Here is a 16,502-nt window from a genome sequence, read left to right as displayed (position 1 = left end):
CTGGAAATTAAATTATTGCTCATTTTATTACCAGGTTTCTGTAGAATAACTGGTCTGGTGGCAGATATCCCTATAAGAAAAAACAGAACAAGTAAGGCAATCAGTATCTATGCAGATTTCAGTGTGAACCTTGATAGCAGGGTCGCACTCTCAGCACATTACCATTTGAAAACCGGACACTTCCTCTGGTTTTTACTATTTCAAACAGCATTGTGGGTTTCAATCGTAGTTAACAAGAGAAGTGAAAGTCTGCAGGCTTCACGTGTATGCCCCCACATACATATTTGACATTTAATACAAAACCAACACCTCAGAGTTTAGAGAGAGGAACAAAGGAGAGAGAACAATAACAGCAAGCATATATTGAAACCAAAAATGTGTGTGTGTGTGTGTGTGTGTGTGTGTGTGTGTGTGTGTGCGCGCGCGTCTGTCTGTCTGTCTGTCTGTCTGTCTGTCTGTCTATGCTGTTTTATTTTAATACATAGAGGAGAATTATACTGTTAAATCAAGTGTGATTATTATGAAACCATTCCAGACAGTTGTCATTTGCCACCAAAAATAGCCTGGAAAAGCTTCATGAATATCAAGCTCTCTTTTATTAATAACATGCATTTTTTATTTTAACTCTTTGTGAATAGGTCCCATCCAATATCTCAAATGCCTAAGATGTTATTAGTTAGCTATTACAGTGGAGCACGTTTCTGATAGACATGCACGTGTACGATGAATAACGGTACTTTGCTTTACCGTTGGTACAGCTTGTGTGAACAGCCCCATCATTGGAATTATTGGAGAGGCAGTGATGCTGCCCTGTCCCTGCATGTCACCGATCAACCCAGATCTACTGTACCTCTACTGGCAAATACAAGAAACAGTGGTAGATACCTTTATTAAAGGAGAGGCATCCAGGTCGCACCAGGATAAAATGTATCACAACAGAACCAAGCTGTTCGTCAGAGAAAACAGTACCTGCTCTCTCCTTCTTTCCCAACTATCTGTAAAGGATGAAGAAACATATGAATGTCTCCATGGTAGCCCGGATATAAAAAAGAATTATGTTTCTTTGCTTGTAGCTGGTAAGTTTTGAATATATGTTTTTTTTATTTATTTAAAACAAAAGTGACGGTTTAGCATGTTGACTGGAATAGATAAATACATAACAACTGTAACCATTGTAATTATAAATGATTTCTTATGTAGTGGGGACATCTAGTGGTCAGAATTATTAGCATAGATGCCTCGATGGTCAAGTTAGAGATACATACCGAGCACTTACCCTGGGTAATTCCAATAGTTAATTCCCAGGTATATAATTATATTTAATAAACATATTATGTTCTTGTACTTATTTATTGTGTTGTTTATTTCAGTGTTTTAACTGCCGTAATAGCAGTGGTCGAGTCAAGCAAACCCATCATTTCAAATGACTGTAATGAAAGACGTTTGTTCTTGTTGGTAGTTTTTATAATTGCAGCAGAATGGGATCCCCTAAAGATGAGTCCACCTTGTCACCTTTTCTGAAAATAAAAACGCTGCTTCAAACCTCGTCTTGTTCAGAAAAACCTTTGAGATACACAGTTAATATTTAGAGACTCTTGGATCTTGATCACAAACACTTTGGTTTCAGGATGATAAGAGATTAAACTGTTATATGATTCTCCCAGTCACGTTTGATTAGTGTCTGTTCCATTGCATTATTTCCACTTTCTGGTTCCAGCTAACTACACGTCTCCGGTGCTGCAAGTCCCAAGTGAACAGCCTAGGGGGCGCTACACCTGCACTGCCACTGGAGGATTCCCAGAAGGCACCATTTACTGGCTCCTGGATAACCAGCCACTGCTCTGGGATCCTGAACCACAACAGAGTGTGCTGGATGAGTCTACGGGTCGCTACAACGTCACCAGCACACTAGCTGCCAATATCTCCCAGGACTCCACTCTCACCTGCATTGTAGAAAACAAGAGGCTGCACGTCAATCTTTCTCAAACATTAAGTAAGGCTGACAGTTTTTTTGTTTTCCTTCTTTGTAATTGTTTTGTCTCAGAGTAGTTTTTAGCAAGCATTTTATCATGACCCTTCTTGCTCCATTGCACATATGGATGGGTTATGATTTTAATATGCTTTTTCTTTTTCTTGTTTTGGATTTAAAAATAATTTAAAAAATGTAAACCTTGAAAAAGAAAAAAAATGATCAGTGGCCGCAAGACATTTACCTGAAGGATATGTCCGATTTATTACTGAATAACAGAAATCAGATGAATTGCTCATTTGAAAAATGTTATTTAAGGATGGAGATTAGGCTATATTGGGTAAAACCCTCAAATCATATTTGGGACAGGGAACACATTTATGAACCTAAACTAAAGCACAACATGGTCCTTATCATTGAATGTTTGTGCTGGAATGTTGTTCTAAATGCAATGCTGATTACATTTTCAACAAATAGAATTATACAGCCGATGATGTCACTTATAAAAACATGTCCGAAAAATAGACATTCAAGTACAGTACTACTATCCAGTATAGAAGGAGGGTTAATTACATTATTGTTAAGCATAGAAAAGTATGTATTAAATAGCCAAGAGACTGTTGTATTACAATAAACCAAAGACAGCTGTAAACACAGTGAAATACAGGAAATACATTTCCACTGGGATTGTTTTATTTGCTTTTATTATTTGAAATAACTGATTGAGAGAGAAGTGAACGTGTATTATTATAAAGCAGGTTACATTGTCAATGTATTATCACGTATCAGATAATAAGACATATTTGAATGATGTAAACAGTGATTTTAATACTCTGTAAATATGAATCCAGCTATGGATAATGCCCTGAGGTTATTTACATTTATATTAGAAGAAAACATGTCTAAATTATGTATTACTGATTACTGGGTGTCAGACTAGACCTTACTGATTATTGCAGATCATGGACTATAAATAATTCCTAATTAGCAAACTAATTCCTGTATTTGTATTTTTTTTATTCTAGATTCTCCCAGTACTCAAGATACCCCACAGAACCACATAGTCATACTTGTTGTGGTAGTATTATTATTATTTATTTCTTAGCCGACGCCCTTATCCAGGGCGACTTACAATTGTTACAAGATATCACGTTATTTTTACATACAATTACCCATTTATACAGTTGGGTTTTTACTGGAGCAATCTAGGTAAAGTTCCTTGCTCAAGGGTATAACAGCAGCGTTCCCCACCTGGGATTGAACCCATGACCCTCCAGTCAGGAGTCCAGAGCCCTAACCACTACGCCACACTGCAGTATCTTGCTGTGGTGTTATTGTTGTGGTCTGTCTTGGAATAACAATGATGAGAAGATATCTGGGGTATGTCAATTATTATTATTATTATTATTATTATTATTATTATTATTATTATTATTATTATTATTATTATTATTATTATTATTATTTTCACATGATCCTCATGAACCAGATACACTTCCCACCCTATATTCATTACACCCTATATACATGACATTGTGTTTAACCTACACTGAGGGTTACTGAACCTCCTTCCACCACGGAGCACCCCAGAGACAGAGACAGTGCATTACAGCACACAACTGATAATGGATACACGTTTAACATTTCACCATCACGAGTTAATGTATAACAAAGACTGCATTAATGTTTTATTAGTTAACTGTCATATACTATATATATATCTATATCTATATCTATATGTATATAGATATATATATACACATACAAAATTCCGTCTTTATTCATGTCATCTTGTTCTTATATTTGACTCTGACTATAAGAAAAAAAAGTAAATTTTAACAAATGGTTCCAAATTTTAATATAATGTTATTAAAAAATAATAATGAAGATTTTCGTCTTTTTTTTTTTTCAAGAACTTCACAAAGGACCATACATCACAATAATACTGTGGTATAAGGAAAGCAATGATGGAAACGTCAATGTATTGAAAAGAAAAGAAAAACTGTTTGCTTCATGGAAGCTGTTTTGAAACTCATTGTTTAGACTGTTCCCCTTGAGAGACATCAGACAATTGTGCAATCCTGGATACGGAAACCCTCCCAATGGGTGCCTTCATGAGCCTTGTTTCCAAGTCTGTCATATTTGCTGTCCATTGTCAATGAAACAGACCAGCAACAGGGCCATATACAGCTGAACCCACTTAACACACTTCAAAGGGACGGAGCATGACAATAAGCAGAGTGACGTTATCAGCAGATCATCAATAACCTAATAAACCAAAGACCACGTACACATTTAAACCGGTTCTCTTCAAAGTCCTCCTGTATGCATTGTATTACTTGTACTGTAACATTTGAAATGTATTTGCTTACGATTGTAAGTCGCCCTGGATAAGGGCTAAGAAATAAAAAATAATAATAATAATGCATTCTTTTAGGAGTAGAAGTCACCGGAGAGTTGTGATAGGCACTCAAAACTGAATTCCTGTTTTTAAGAATCTTTAATATCATTGACGGCTGTGAAGAAAATGTTAGTTTGTTTGTTTGTTTTTCTCTCCTTTCTTGGATAGAGCAGTCTCGAAGTTTAAATCTTTTAGTTTCAGAGACTTCATTTTAATCTGCAATGGTAAACAAAACCCACTGAACTCACAATCTCCACGAGTCAAGCTGGGTGATCATGTGACCACAAGGCTGTCGAGTACGGTGTATACAGAATGTATCAAAATACAGGCCAGTGGATGCAGGCATGTTGAAGTGATATTGAGTGGGCGGAAATCAAGTGTATGACTGTTACATTTCCTTGATATTAAGCGGAGTGTGACATTAACCCACGTGATATTATCAGGAACTTGTTCCCATTCATTCCCATTATATTGTGGCGGGAACATTTCAATATGATGATAATAAGCTGGGAGTGATAACAATACTAAACTATAGTTTGACTATATTAGAAATGTCATGAATTCCACTTGCGGGATTCACCAGTCCTGTGAAGAACACTCCAATTTACACATGACACATGTTTGTCTTTGTATTGATTTTTTTCAAGCACTGTACATGAGATTCTTCTACTGAGTAGCTGTTTATTTCATCTTTGATCTAATGAATGTGGGAATTCTCAGTATATATTTACCTTGCAGTGCTTCCTGTAGTTAAGATCAGTCTCTTCCATAATGTAATCACAGTTGGATGCAGTAAATGAACAACTGGTCCAGTGCCAAGATACTTCAATGTTAAACTGCTTCTCAGCTGCTGGAAAGGTCGCTCAAAGTTTAATGCAAACAGTGAGAAGAGACTCCACTATGTGTAATGATTCCCATGTTGCCAGGACAGTCATTAACAAACAACTATACACATACTGTTTATGTTTCATCATTAGTCTACAAACTGAGTACACATGTTGCTTCAGTAGCTATAATAACTATTCAACTTAGTCTTACATCCAGGTTTCAGTGCTGCATAAGAGATACCCATACTAGTGGTATTAACAGAAGATAGTCTGCGCTCGAAGAATAGAATAAGAAAAGAATAGAAAGAGCATTACTGCCATTCATTGTTGTCAGTTCCTGTAGGTATTATTTGGGAAATGCCGTGAAGAGAACCTGCCTGCCTACAATTTTTTTTTTTTTTTTGGGGGGGGGGGGGGGGGGGGGGTGTATTTTCTGAATTCTTTTGTTTAATAATGGATGCTCCCCATGGGATTTTATTTTTATATATACATCCTCCCCTCGTTATATTGCCCATCGCTATACTGCGGATTCAGATATATCGCGGTCCTGGAGTTGGCTCCCCATTTTTACTGTCTAACTGCATGTACCTTAGCTGCAATATACATATGCACTTAGAATTACTCTTCGTTTTATTTCGTACTGCACACCACAAACAACAATATACAAAACAATTAAAAATAAAGCATTAATATCATACTGTTATCATATACACATGCATTGCACAATAACACAAAGCAAATTAAATATCTACTTGTTGAAGCGGTTTTATGCACGAGCGAAAGCCACAAGGCAGTCTCGTCAGCTCCCTAGCAACAAGCCTCCTATGTTGGGAATGGATTCTTTCAATGCAGTGGGTTTGTGCATTTAAGAAAGGAGAGGAAGACTCATGAAATTAATTGGAGACTGACGTTGATGAGAAGCAATTACCCTCTGCTGCACGAATTAAAATGGTGTGCTGCTTTTTATACGAAAAATGAGAAAAAGTGTGTTGCTTAGAGGATTTATATTGGACCCTGACGCCCCTGATAAAACGAGGGAGTGGTTGTACAGTATTTGTTTGCCTATTTGTTTTTCTATGGGTCCCTCATTATATCGCGGCCCTCAATATATAGTGGATTTATATTGGACTCTGACACCTGCGATATATTGAGTGGGTGGTGTAGTTTGTCAGAAAATCTAAAGCGTTGTTATTTGTTCATGTGCTTATACTGTCACATTCATAGCACCTTGCAAATGTATGTGTTTTCTTGATACTGTGAGAACCAAGGGTAGAACTGGCAGCCCCAGGTGCTGAAAACAAACCCATGAATGGCGTGCATATGTTTTTTAACATAGTGATTCCCTGAGTTTCTAGATGTCTACTTAATACTGAGAGCAAGCATATATGCTGTGCATACATATAATGTGAATGAATTTCATTCTATAGGTACAGGATAAATTGTTATCATCCCCTTAAAAAAACAATTTAAATAATGTCACTTTATTGTTATTTAATAGGCCAATTTCCTGTATTAAGGCTGCATTCAGTTATCTCTATTCCTTATAATGAAGCATACTAATTCCTGTTAAATGTGTATCTGTTATTAGCGTTATTAACAGTCAAAACTGTAACTACTTTATGTTAAGCTATATCTAGGTATAGTACTGTTGCTATTGTAACACTAAAAACCTTTATAATTGTTTGTGACAGAGATCGAATGATTCTTGGTGTTCGATCTCCCTCTCGACCTGTGAGGGCACGGTGCACAAGGAACAGAGTACCCTTAATTAAATGGCACGACAATTTATTCCGTAGGGTAGATGGAAGTCGGTCATTTAGGACGGGGGCGGAGCCACGGCACCCAAGCTCATTGACCCGGACGGTAAGCGGCGTGGCATCCGAGGAATGGAGGAGCGGATGCGCTCGTTAACCTCGGGGTCATGGGCGAGGGTATAAATAGGGGGCATGGCTTGAGTGATCTGTTCCTTTGCAAATGGTTAAAATTACATAACCGAGAAGGAGCCCGTAATAAAGAAATAAACCGTGAGTGTTTCGTGTCTGTGTACTAACACTGTGTGTCTTGTGTGTTGTTTTCACTAAAGATTACTAAGCACGATCCGGAGCTGCAGCCGCAGGCCAGCAAAAACCCGGACTTCACCATTCACCTTTTCCACTAGAGGAACTGTCTTTGTTTTCACCACTAGCACTAGAATCACGCACTGTCTAATTGTGTCTGTGTTTTGTGTTTTGTGTGGGTGACGGAGCGGGACTTTTGGTTACGGGTCAAACCCGTGGGATTACAAACCGAAGTGATACACGCCGCTGTATCACTTCCAACATTATCATTATTTACAGGTTTGCCTTAAGGCTCTGGACATTTATCAGATTAAATAAACACCCTTGCACCTGTACAAACGTTGTCCGTGTGATTACTCCGCTCTGCACTGCACACACCTGTACGTCTTTACCACTTTGCCACATTGTTATTTTTCAATATTAAAATGGTGAATCTTTTTCTAACTAATATTAGCCCCATATGTGTTCAATGCCCTGATTAGAGATACATTCTTCATGCCTCTGCTGTATACAATGACTTACCTGTAAGTTTGCATTAATTCAATTAGAGTTTTTGTTTAGTTCTGCTTCTTGACTAAGAAGAGAAGCCGTGTGCATGGTTTTCTGTTCAGAAGTGAGCGGGTTGTGCCCAACTCTCATTCCGCAACTGAGCTTTCATTCTTGTTGTTTGCTTTAAAATTCTGTTTGACTTGTGTTTTTTTCATTACAGAAGTTGTTGTAATATGAATGAAAAGAAAGTAACCCTGTATGGTTTTAAAAGAGTGTGAGATTCTTGAAAGAGCCAGCATCACGTCCATAACCGCTAAGATGTATTGAACACTGTTGTGCTGTTTCCTATCTGCCTGGATCACTTGAAATAACTTTCAGTACTTTTTTGACCTGCTTCAAACAACTCCAATCTAAGCTGAAGGGGGTCGGGTAGCTGCACGGTACACCCTGATAAAGGTCCATAGACAGCTTATTCTCACTCGAGAGTTCTCCCGAGCTAACTTTTACAGACAGTAGCTACTCCTGCAGCAGTGTCTTCTGGGATGAATGAACTCAATATCCTGTCAGTTTTAGATGTGTTTTATTATTGTATTTGTAGATTTATTTTTTAGAATATGATGTTACATTTTAAGATAAGAGTACACAATTAAAGTGATAGTATTAACACAGCTGTACTGCTAAATCTATAGTGTGAATATACAATATATACAGTATAATGTGTGGAGGCAAAAGCAAAATTGCATAGCTATGAACCTAGCATTGTATGGTAACTCATTATGGACAAAAAAGTGAGATCACAAGATTCATTTTCTCAAGGTCTTAGCAATTCAAACCTTTGTGGTCAAGATTCTATTTTGTGATTTTAACATTCTTTAAGATGGGTATTTTCAGAAATAAATAAATACATAAATAGCACATAGCTGTCCCTGGATAGCAACTAGCACCAGAATCAAGGAAAACATGTTCTTACCAGTAACTTTTTAATATTGCATCTGGTAAGTAAGGAATGTGTGTAATCATTGTCATGTAATTCAGCAGCTTGTTATGCATGTATAAACTAAGCAGCGGTTTAGTTATTTATAAATGCGGTCCAAGAATCTTGCATAAAATATATGGAGGCTTTACTGCTGTGCTGATGGATTGAATATGTTTGCACTTTGTGTAGTAAAGCTTTATATAACTAGTAAGAATTATCAATAATTATGATCTTTCAAGGAGATTACTAAATCTTTCTATTATATTGTCTAGTCTCAATTGTAACTTTAACCTGATATTTATTAACAGAGAGAATTACAGATAAACGCTTTATTACTCTGTAATTACTGTTAATATAAAGAGTGAAAGACTATGAGAAATAAGCAAGGTGGATCGATGGATGTTGCCTTTTCAGCCCTTCAAATATCAAGCCCACGGCCTTCAATAAAAATGTAACAGCCACTCGTCTTTTTAATAATAGTTATAAAAAACAGACAACCCTTTATCAATCCTACTAATCAAGAGATAATTCTTCCAAATGTTAATTAGTGTCTACTGAATGACTAAGCTTCTGATTGTAAATGGAGAATATCGCATTACTTTATCAGGTGTATACAGTATATCCATTTAAGACCATAAATTTTTAAATGTTACTGGTAATTTATATTCAATTAGTTTGCCTGCCGAAATGTCCTTACATGGCATATTGAATTAATCAAACTGTTTGCAGGAGTTTATCATGATGCCCTTTTGGAAGGAGAATGCTTAAACAGTCTGCTAATGAATCTTGTCACATGGTGCCTTGGTAATAGATTTTCATTGTGGGGGTTTCACATTTACATCCTTGAAGCTGGCAAGGAGGAATTGGCTCAGAGTAGGCTTGATTATTAAAACTAGGGACATCTTTATTGTCCAGAGTCCGGATGTGTTGAGTGACAGGGTTGTAAAGTTGTTCTTATGTTTTGAACTGAGTGGTTCAATTTAATCGAATTGTGCTGCTTTTCTCTGTTTGAAAGAGTGGCATTACAAGAATGCTGGTTTATCGTGTTACAAGAAAGCAACAAGCTTGAGGCAGAGGTTTGCTCCCCAGAAAATGAATTATTTTAACCATTAAACCTTACTTTGAAACGCTCCGTTAATAACACTAATGTTTCAGATACAGACAAAACAAGTCTACACCAGCAGTGTATACAGGATCATCTTAAAACCAACACATTATTTTAAACATAAAAGCTCAATTCTAAATAAATTCGCCATACAAATTATATACAAACTAAAAGAGCATGGAACACTTCTGTCTCTTATTACTATGTATTTACATAGTAAATACATGTGTACTTACACAAAATTACACTGTTATTATGCAGAAAAGGATTTGGGTTATGGTCAGGGTTACATGATTCCTTGTAGAGTACAAATCAATGGTTATGTTTTTTTATATATATAAAATTGTCAATCCCAAAAGACAAAGCACTATTTCATGCACAGCCCCGGACTAAAGGACACAGTTGAAAACTGACTGGAGACAGAGCTAGGTTTACTGTTTCTGTTAAGGTGCACTTTCCTGTAAAAGAGCAGACCAGTTCTAGGTGTGGTAAGTGTCTGTATTTCCCAACACAAGCCTTGAGATGGCAGTAGTAAGCTACGGATGTTGAGAAATGACAATAAATAAATAAATAAATAAATAATATGGCCTCCCACTGTACGGGTTGTCTTGCTGCTTTCATATTTAAGGGTTACACACACTTCGATATTTTAATGATGGACATGTATATCCATTGCTACTGTAACTTGAAGAAGGGTAAAGAAAGTAAAACAGGAAATAAAGGCAGATGTAACTGCTGTGATTGTTATGTCTTAGCCAGCAGAAAGGGCTATTCTGAACTTGTGCTACTAAGATACTTGAATTGTTGGTGTCTGCTTGTCGCATTACAGCTGTTTGCATGCTGCAGCTTCAGTTTGTGTCCTTTAACTTTAATAATGGGCGCTGGGTTTCTTCAGCTGTGTATTTGTGTGGGGGCAAGGCCATGTGTTAGCATGGGAGAAAAACCCATTGCAGAAGGCACCAAAGTGCTTGATTATTATTTTAATGCAATAAAAAAATGATGTGATCATTTAATTAATACATGGAACTAGTTATTGTTACTTTTGCATATTATGCTTTCTTTTGTAAAGACAGAAAGTAAACACAAATGATGCAAATGGTACCATTTTCTGACAAGAACAGGTGTAGATCACTTGAGAGAAAACAATTAATGTCACACTTGAGAGAGAAACACAGGTGGTATCTCTCTCATTCAGAAGACCAGTATTAATCGTCTCTGTTATTTATGGTTATGATCGATGAAGTTGTTCATAGGTTGTGATGCATGCTTTCCTCGTTTAATGCTGATTTCATGGGGGTCTGCAGAGACTGCTGACTCTAATCTTTGCAGCCAGTCAGACGGACTTGACAAATGGGCAGCCCACAGGGAAGGGGGGGGGGGGGGGGGGGAGAGCTTCCAGTTATTACTTCAGCTACTCACCACAGAATTGGAAAATCAAATGAAGTAAATGATACAAGCTTTGTGAAAATTGAGGCTGTGCTGTTAAATTTTGTCTAATGTTGGCGCTCATTTGAAGACACCTTTGAAACCTTGATGTAATGCTGCTTTAAACAGCTCAAAACCCTGTCTCTCAAAACCGGACTAAGAAATGGGTTCACGCTTATTCTCCAGGACAGACTATTTGAATGCTATGTTTCTGCCATCAGTTCCACCTGTACCTGCATTGTCTCACAAGCATGTTAGGTGCTCTTAACCCTCATGCACTTACCGCACTTGCATTCACTTACATTTTGAAACCATATTGTATATTATAGGAGTGATTTCACATGTTGTTGTATTTTTTTTGTCTCATTTAAAGATATGTTTTTTATTGTACTTTCTTTACTGGATTTCCTTAGCCTATGCATCTACTTTCAGTGCTAACACGTTGTGGTTAGTTTAGTTTTATTATTATCTTTTTTGTAAAGTATATTAATTCTGCTCATCAAATGCACACAATAAATGGTCTAGCACGTTGGTAACAATGAAAAGGCTTGTATTTGAAATGTTTGTCATTGAATTTATTATGTTAAGTTTTGTGAATTATTCAGTATTTAATATGGCCATCGTAGCTTTGCAGAAAACAATAAACACAAATAACATGTGCACAACTCTACAGCTGTGGTGGTGGGCATATGGCCACTACAAAATAGTGGAGCTAGACAAGTAACTGTTAATTTAAAGATACATTGAATCAACCCCTGTTGATGTGCCAGTTTGGTTATGTTGTCATTAACTTAAACACTGTTTGAAATCTCTGCTACCTTAAGTTCCTTCAGTATCAGGTAGATTATACTATTGATTATGCTTCTGTAAGAAGAATAGTGTGCATTGTGCCAAGACCACACTACCAACAGAATGCTGTATTCTCTTATAAGATGACAATGTCACAATCGCATATTGTATCTATAAAGTCCAAATAATATAGAGCATAATTAAGAAATACAATGCTTGTTTGTGAGGTGGAGGAGTTACAATTTATGAAAACGCTTATTTTCATCAGCATCTTGCACCAATACATGAGAACAGTATTTAATTAAACTGAAACTTGATTGGCACATTTGTTTACATGGGTAGCAAGCTTCAGTTTTAAGCCAGCAATGCTTATTAAGTTGCCATTTTACCAGCAGAATGACAGGAGGGAAATTATAAAGCAAGGTCTTGTAAAGGTTAGCTTGTTTTGACAACAGTTTTAATTATGCAGATTAAGGCTTCTTAAATGACCTCAATATTTTCACTCAATATACAAATGAAGGGAATTAAAAACACAAGTAAATCTGTGTTTCAATTGACAGGGTAACAGATAGTATGCATTGTTACTCTCTGACAGTGCTTGGTGCTGACAGTCTCACGATACTCTGCAAGATACAAGGTTCATTCAGCTTTGATTATTGACCTCAAACTTCTTTTTTGAAATCCAGAAATGATGTTACCCTTATGAATGTTTACTGTGAAAAAATAGTGGGGCTTAAATTGGTGTCTTATGAAGCTTATTTATGAAACTTCACAGCCACAAAGAGTGCTTGTTTTTGTTTATGTGTAAAATTATTCATACCATTTTGATGATCTCATGTAAATAGCAACATCAGCCATTAAGATTTATATATTATTTTACATGTTTAAGGTTTATTATACAGTCAGATCATTTATAACGATGCCCACTGTATTAGGGAAATGTTGGCTAATAATCTCAGTCCTTTGTCTTGACTTGTCCAATATACACATCATTGCCGGTCCAAGGTTATCCACAGACACATTCATGTGTCCAGAAACACACATTACACATAACTTGTACATTCAATGAGTGACAAACCTTCCACAAGGACAATAATAAACCCAGAAGCAGCATGCTGAATCTTCATTCGTGGGGACTCCTATAATTTTCTCCAAAACAGAAATATTTTATCCACGTCTGGCGCACACCTCTGCATAGATTACAAGCCTTCACAATGTGCATAGTCTTGAACCCCAGCAGTTCTCTGGCACTTATTACACAAAACACCCAGTGTGCAGTGTGGGCTCTACTGAATTCAGGATTCAGAGCACAATTAATATGAATATTGAATCAGAAAGAAAGAGTGTGCTCCTGACACTTGATTTCTTCTATTGTTAAAACTCAAAGGTGTCTATTCAAACATGAACAGCTGATCTGATCTATATCCAAGCTTTGTTTGCATCAATAGGTCCTATTTATTTTACAAACCTTATGGAAATTGAAATTTCAAGGAATAAATGTTGAGGACCTTATGTCAAATAATGAAACAGCAACAGTACCACATTTAGACTTGTTTTGATTATTTTGTAAATCTTAATGTTTTAATCTACCAATCATAAATATAAATTAGCAGGCTCTACAACTTTCAATGTGTGATAATTTTCTTAAACTAAAACAGATATTTACAAAGCTTAAGATCAAGTTACCAGCACATAGAAACGTACATGCAAATATAATACCTTGTTTGAATTGTTAGCTGAAATATGTCCATGAGCAATAGCATTTTACAAGGGTGGATGCTGCAGATTTGTTAGGATTTCAGCCAGCAACCTCTTATCTAATTTGACATTTGTGTATAACATGCTGTGGTGTTTCAAATCTAAGAAAGAAGAAGAGCTTCACTTTTATTTACTTTTCCCAGCACTTTCAGTCACATGAAGCCTCTCAAAGAAGAATTGAAATGTGGGTGACCTCCCTCAGAGCGTGGCTGAACATGATCTGCAGAAAGATAACACCAAGCAAAAATATGGAAGAATAGAAGGCATCTACCCTTCAACAGATAGCTGCTGTTATATCAACAGATAGCTGCTGTTATATTAGATCTCAACTAAATGTTCACATCCATTGTGTCTATTTACATTTAAACCTTGCCGTTCTAGCATAACAAAAACTAATAGAAAAGTTAAAAATGAAATCCTTTGTTTTGGTCATACATGATCACATAGTCATCTAAGAGGAACATATTTTAATTCCATTTTGTGAATACAATGTGAAAAAATAATGGCAATCATAATCTCACTTCTTGACAGTTTCACTATGTAGAAATCCAATGCAAGACATGCTGTCCTCACTTCCTCAGGGTCCAGTTGTGAGACTGCTTTGAAGAGTTGTGAGGAGAGGACTAGGCAGGCCCATGGGGTCCTGTTTTAATGACAAGCCTCTGCCATGTCATGGGTCCTTGCTTTTAAACAGCTGCCTGACAGTTCCACAGGGCACTCTTCCAAGTACAAGTCTATTTATGGCCAGTTTCCCAGGAACTGGTGCCTGCTATTTGGGCAGCTCTTGGGGATGCTAATCTATTTGTTGGCCAATCTCAAATTTGACTAAATAAGATTAATACATTTTACATTTCTTGAGACTATTTGATTTTGAAAAGACTGTACTTATTGGGAAAGTACATTTTGTTCAAGGTATTACCTCTGATATAGGACAACACAAAAAACAACCAAAAAAAAACTAAAACTAAAATGATTTTGTATTTTAAACAGCAGCCCCTGGTTTTACACTGCTTCATGCATACATATTATATAGTTTATTTTTCCAATCTTCAAAATGCTCAATCTTTCAATCTTTGATGCAAAACAACTTGTTTATTTCTTCATTGATTTCAATCATAATCAATTACCACAGTGCTTTATTTGCTGGCCTTCCAAACAATCTCCTGCAAATGACAGTATGCAGTCTATTAAACTAATCTCTGAGAGTCTGGCTGTATGTAAAAAAAAAAAAAACTGTACAAAATTGCCTATGAAAAATTGTTAATAACCTCATTGTAAGTTATTACACCCTGAACTCACTCGGTATAATCTTAACTGCTGGTATTTTTCAGATTTGCATGTCATCTCTTTTAAGCATTTTTGCAATAATAATCTGTTTTCTAAGATGACACAGCGTGGGAGTGCTTGCATGCAAGTCGATGCATGGAATTTGAGCCTGGATAGTGTTAACTAAGGACCTACTTGCTCAATAATTCGGCAGTGCTGTTGGCACCCTCTTTTTTGGACAATACAGCTAGATTTGCATCTCTGTCTTGTAAAAAGGTACACAGTATTAAAGGTAGATGAGATTACAGAGCTCACTGTGAGATGTCACAAATCCATGCCCACTGTAAAAACAGCAGCTCTGCTCTCTTGTCAAATTCTGTTTATATTTATCTTCCGGACAAAGAAAAGTACCAAAATATGTACACCCAACAACATTGGCTTGAAACGTCTTCTGGGACGCATACACGGTAACGCTTTAAGTGTCTCTAATTACTGTGTATTTACATAGTGTTACATAGTAAAAGCACGTGCACTTACATATAATTATATTGTTATTATCCATAGTTACAATGTACTTAACGTGTACATTTTGTGTACTATATATATATATATATATATATATATATATATATATATATATATATATATATATATATATATATATATATATATATATATATGGATAGGGTTAGGGTGAGGGTTAGGGTTAGGGATGTTAGGGTTAGGGTTAGAGTTAGAGTTAGGGATAGAGTTAGGGATAGGGTTAGGGTTATAGTTAGGATTAAGGTTAAATCATGCAACCAATGTTACACTTTAAGTACATTGTAACGATGCATAATCACATTTTAAGTATACATGTATTTACTAAGTAACTACTCTGTAAATACACACATACTGTATACATATGCTGAAGTTGCAGGAGCTATTTTACATATAAAAATAACAGGTTTATATGGATTATAAAACAAAATCTAAATGCTATTTTTGTACAAAATAGAGATGCAATGATAGTATTGCTTTACAGTCAATTTCAATTGAACCTCATTTCTATTGTCTTCAGTCCCGGGCTTTGCATACAGCGGTGGCTGATTTAACAGGGGGGGGTCTATTTGTATCTGATCGGAGTCAGTGATAGAAAAAGAAGCTCTTTGCATTGCTTATTTTATATTGAGAGACTCGATTTCTTTAATGTAGTGACTGCATCAATCAAGGCAGCCTGATAGAGACTAGAAAAATGCTGGAAATTGCTTCTCTTGCTTTTCCAGACAAAGCCCCTTTAGCCCGATGTATATTTATGTTTGTTTCTCTGTCAAGAACTAAGAAACAAAGATACTTGATTGGTTTTAGCTGTTAGAAAGCACGCTATGCTGCAATCACTTGGCCCGATGGTCTCACTGAAACAAGGCAGACAGATGGCTTATGAGAAAGCAAGCCTTCTTC

General features: G+C 36.3%; 1 protein-coding gene across 1 annotated transcript; it reads left to right on the top strand.

Annotated features, from left to right (window-relative positions):
* Nucleotides 1-38: 38 nt before the first annotated feature.
* On the top strand, nt 39-4,393 carry LOC131728613 (CD276 antigen-like). The gene is made up of 5 exons (XM_059019619.1): nt 39-91; nt 759-1,076; nt 1,718-1,993; nt 2,995-3,349; nt 3,883-4,393. Exons 2-4 carry the CDS (start codon nt 803-805, stop codon nt 3,072-3,074), a joined length of 630 nt encoding a protein of 209 aa, XP_058875602.1. The 5' UTR covers nt 39-91; nt 759-802; the 3' UTR covers nt 3,075-3,349; nt 3,883-4,393.
* The last annotated feature ends 12,109 nt before the right edge of the window (nt 4,394-16,502 follow it).

The sequence above is a fragment of the Acipenser ruthenus genome, unplaced genomic scaffold (genome assembly GCF_902713425.1).
Source record: "Acipenser ruthenus unplaced genomic scaffold, fAciRut3.2 maternal haplotype, whole genome shotgun sequence".
Classification (NCBI taxonomy): Eukaryota; Metazoa; Chordata; class Actinopteri; order Acipenseriformes; family Acipenseridae; genus Acipenser; species Acipenser ruthenus.
The sequence above is the reverse complement of the archived record's forward strand: the minus strand, read 5'-3'. Positions and strand labels throughout refer to the sequence as shown.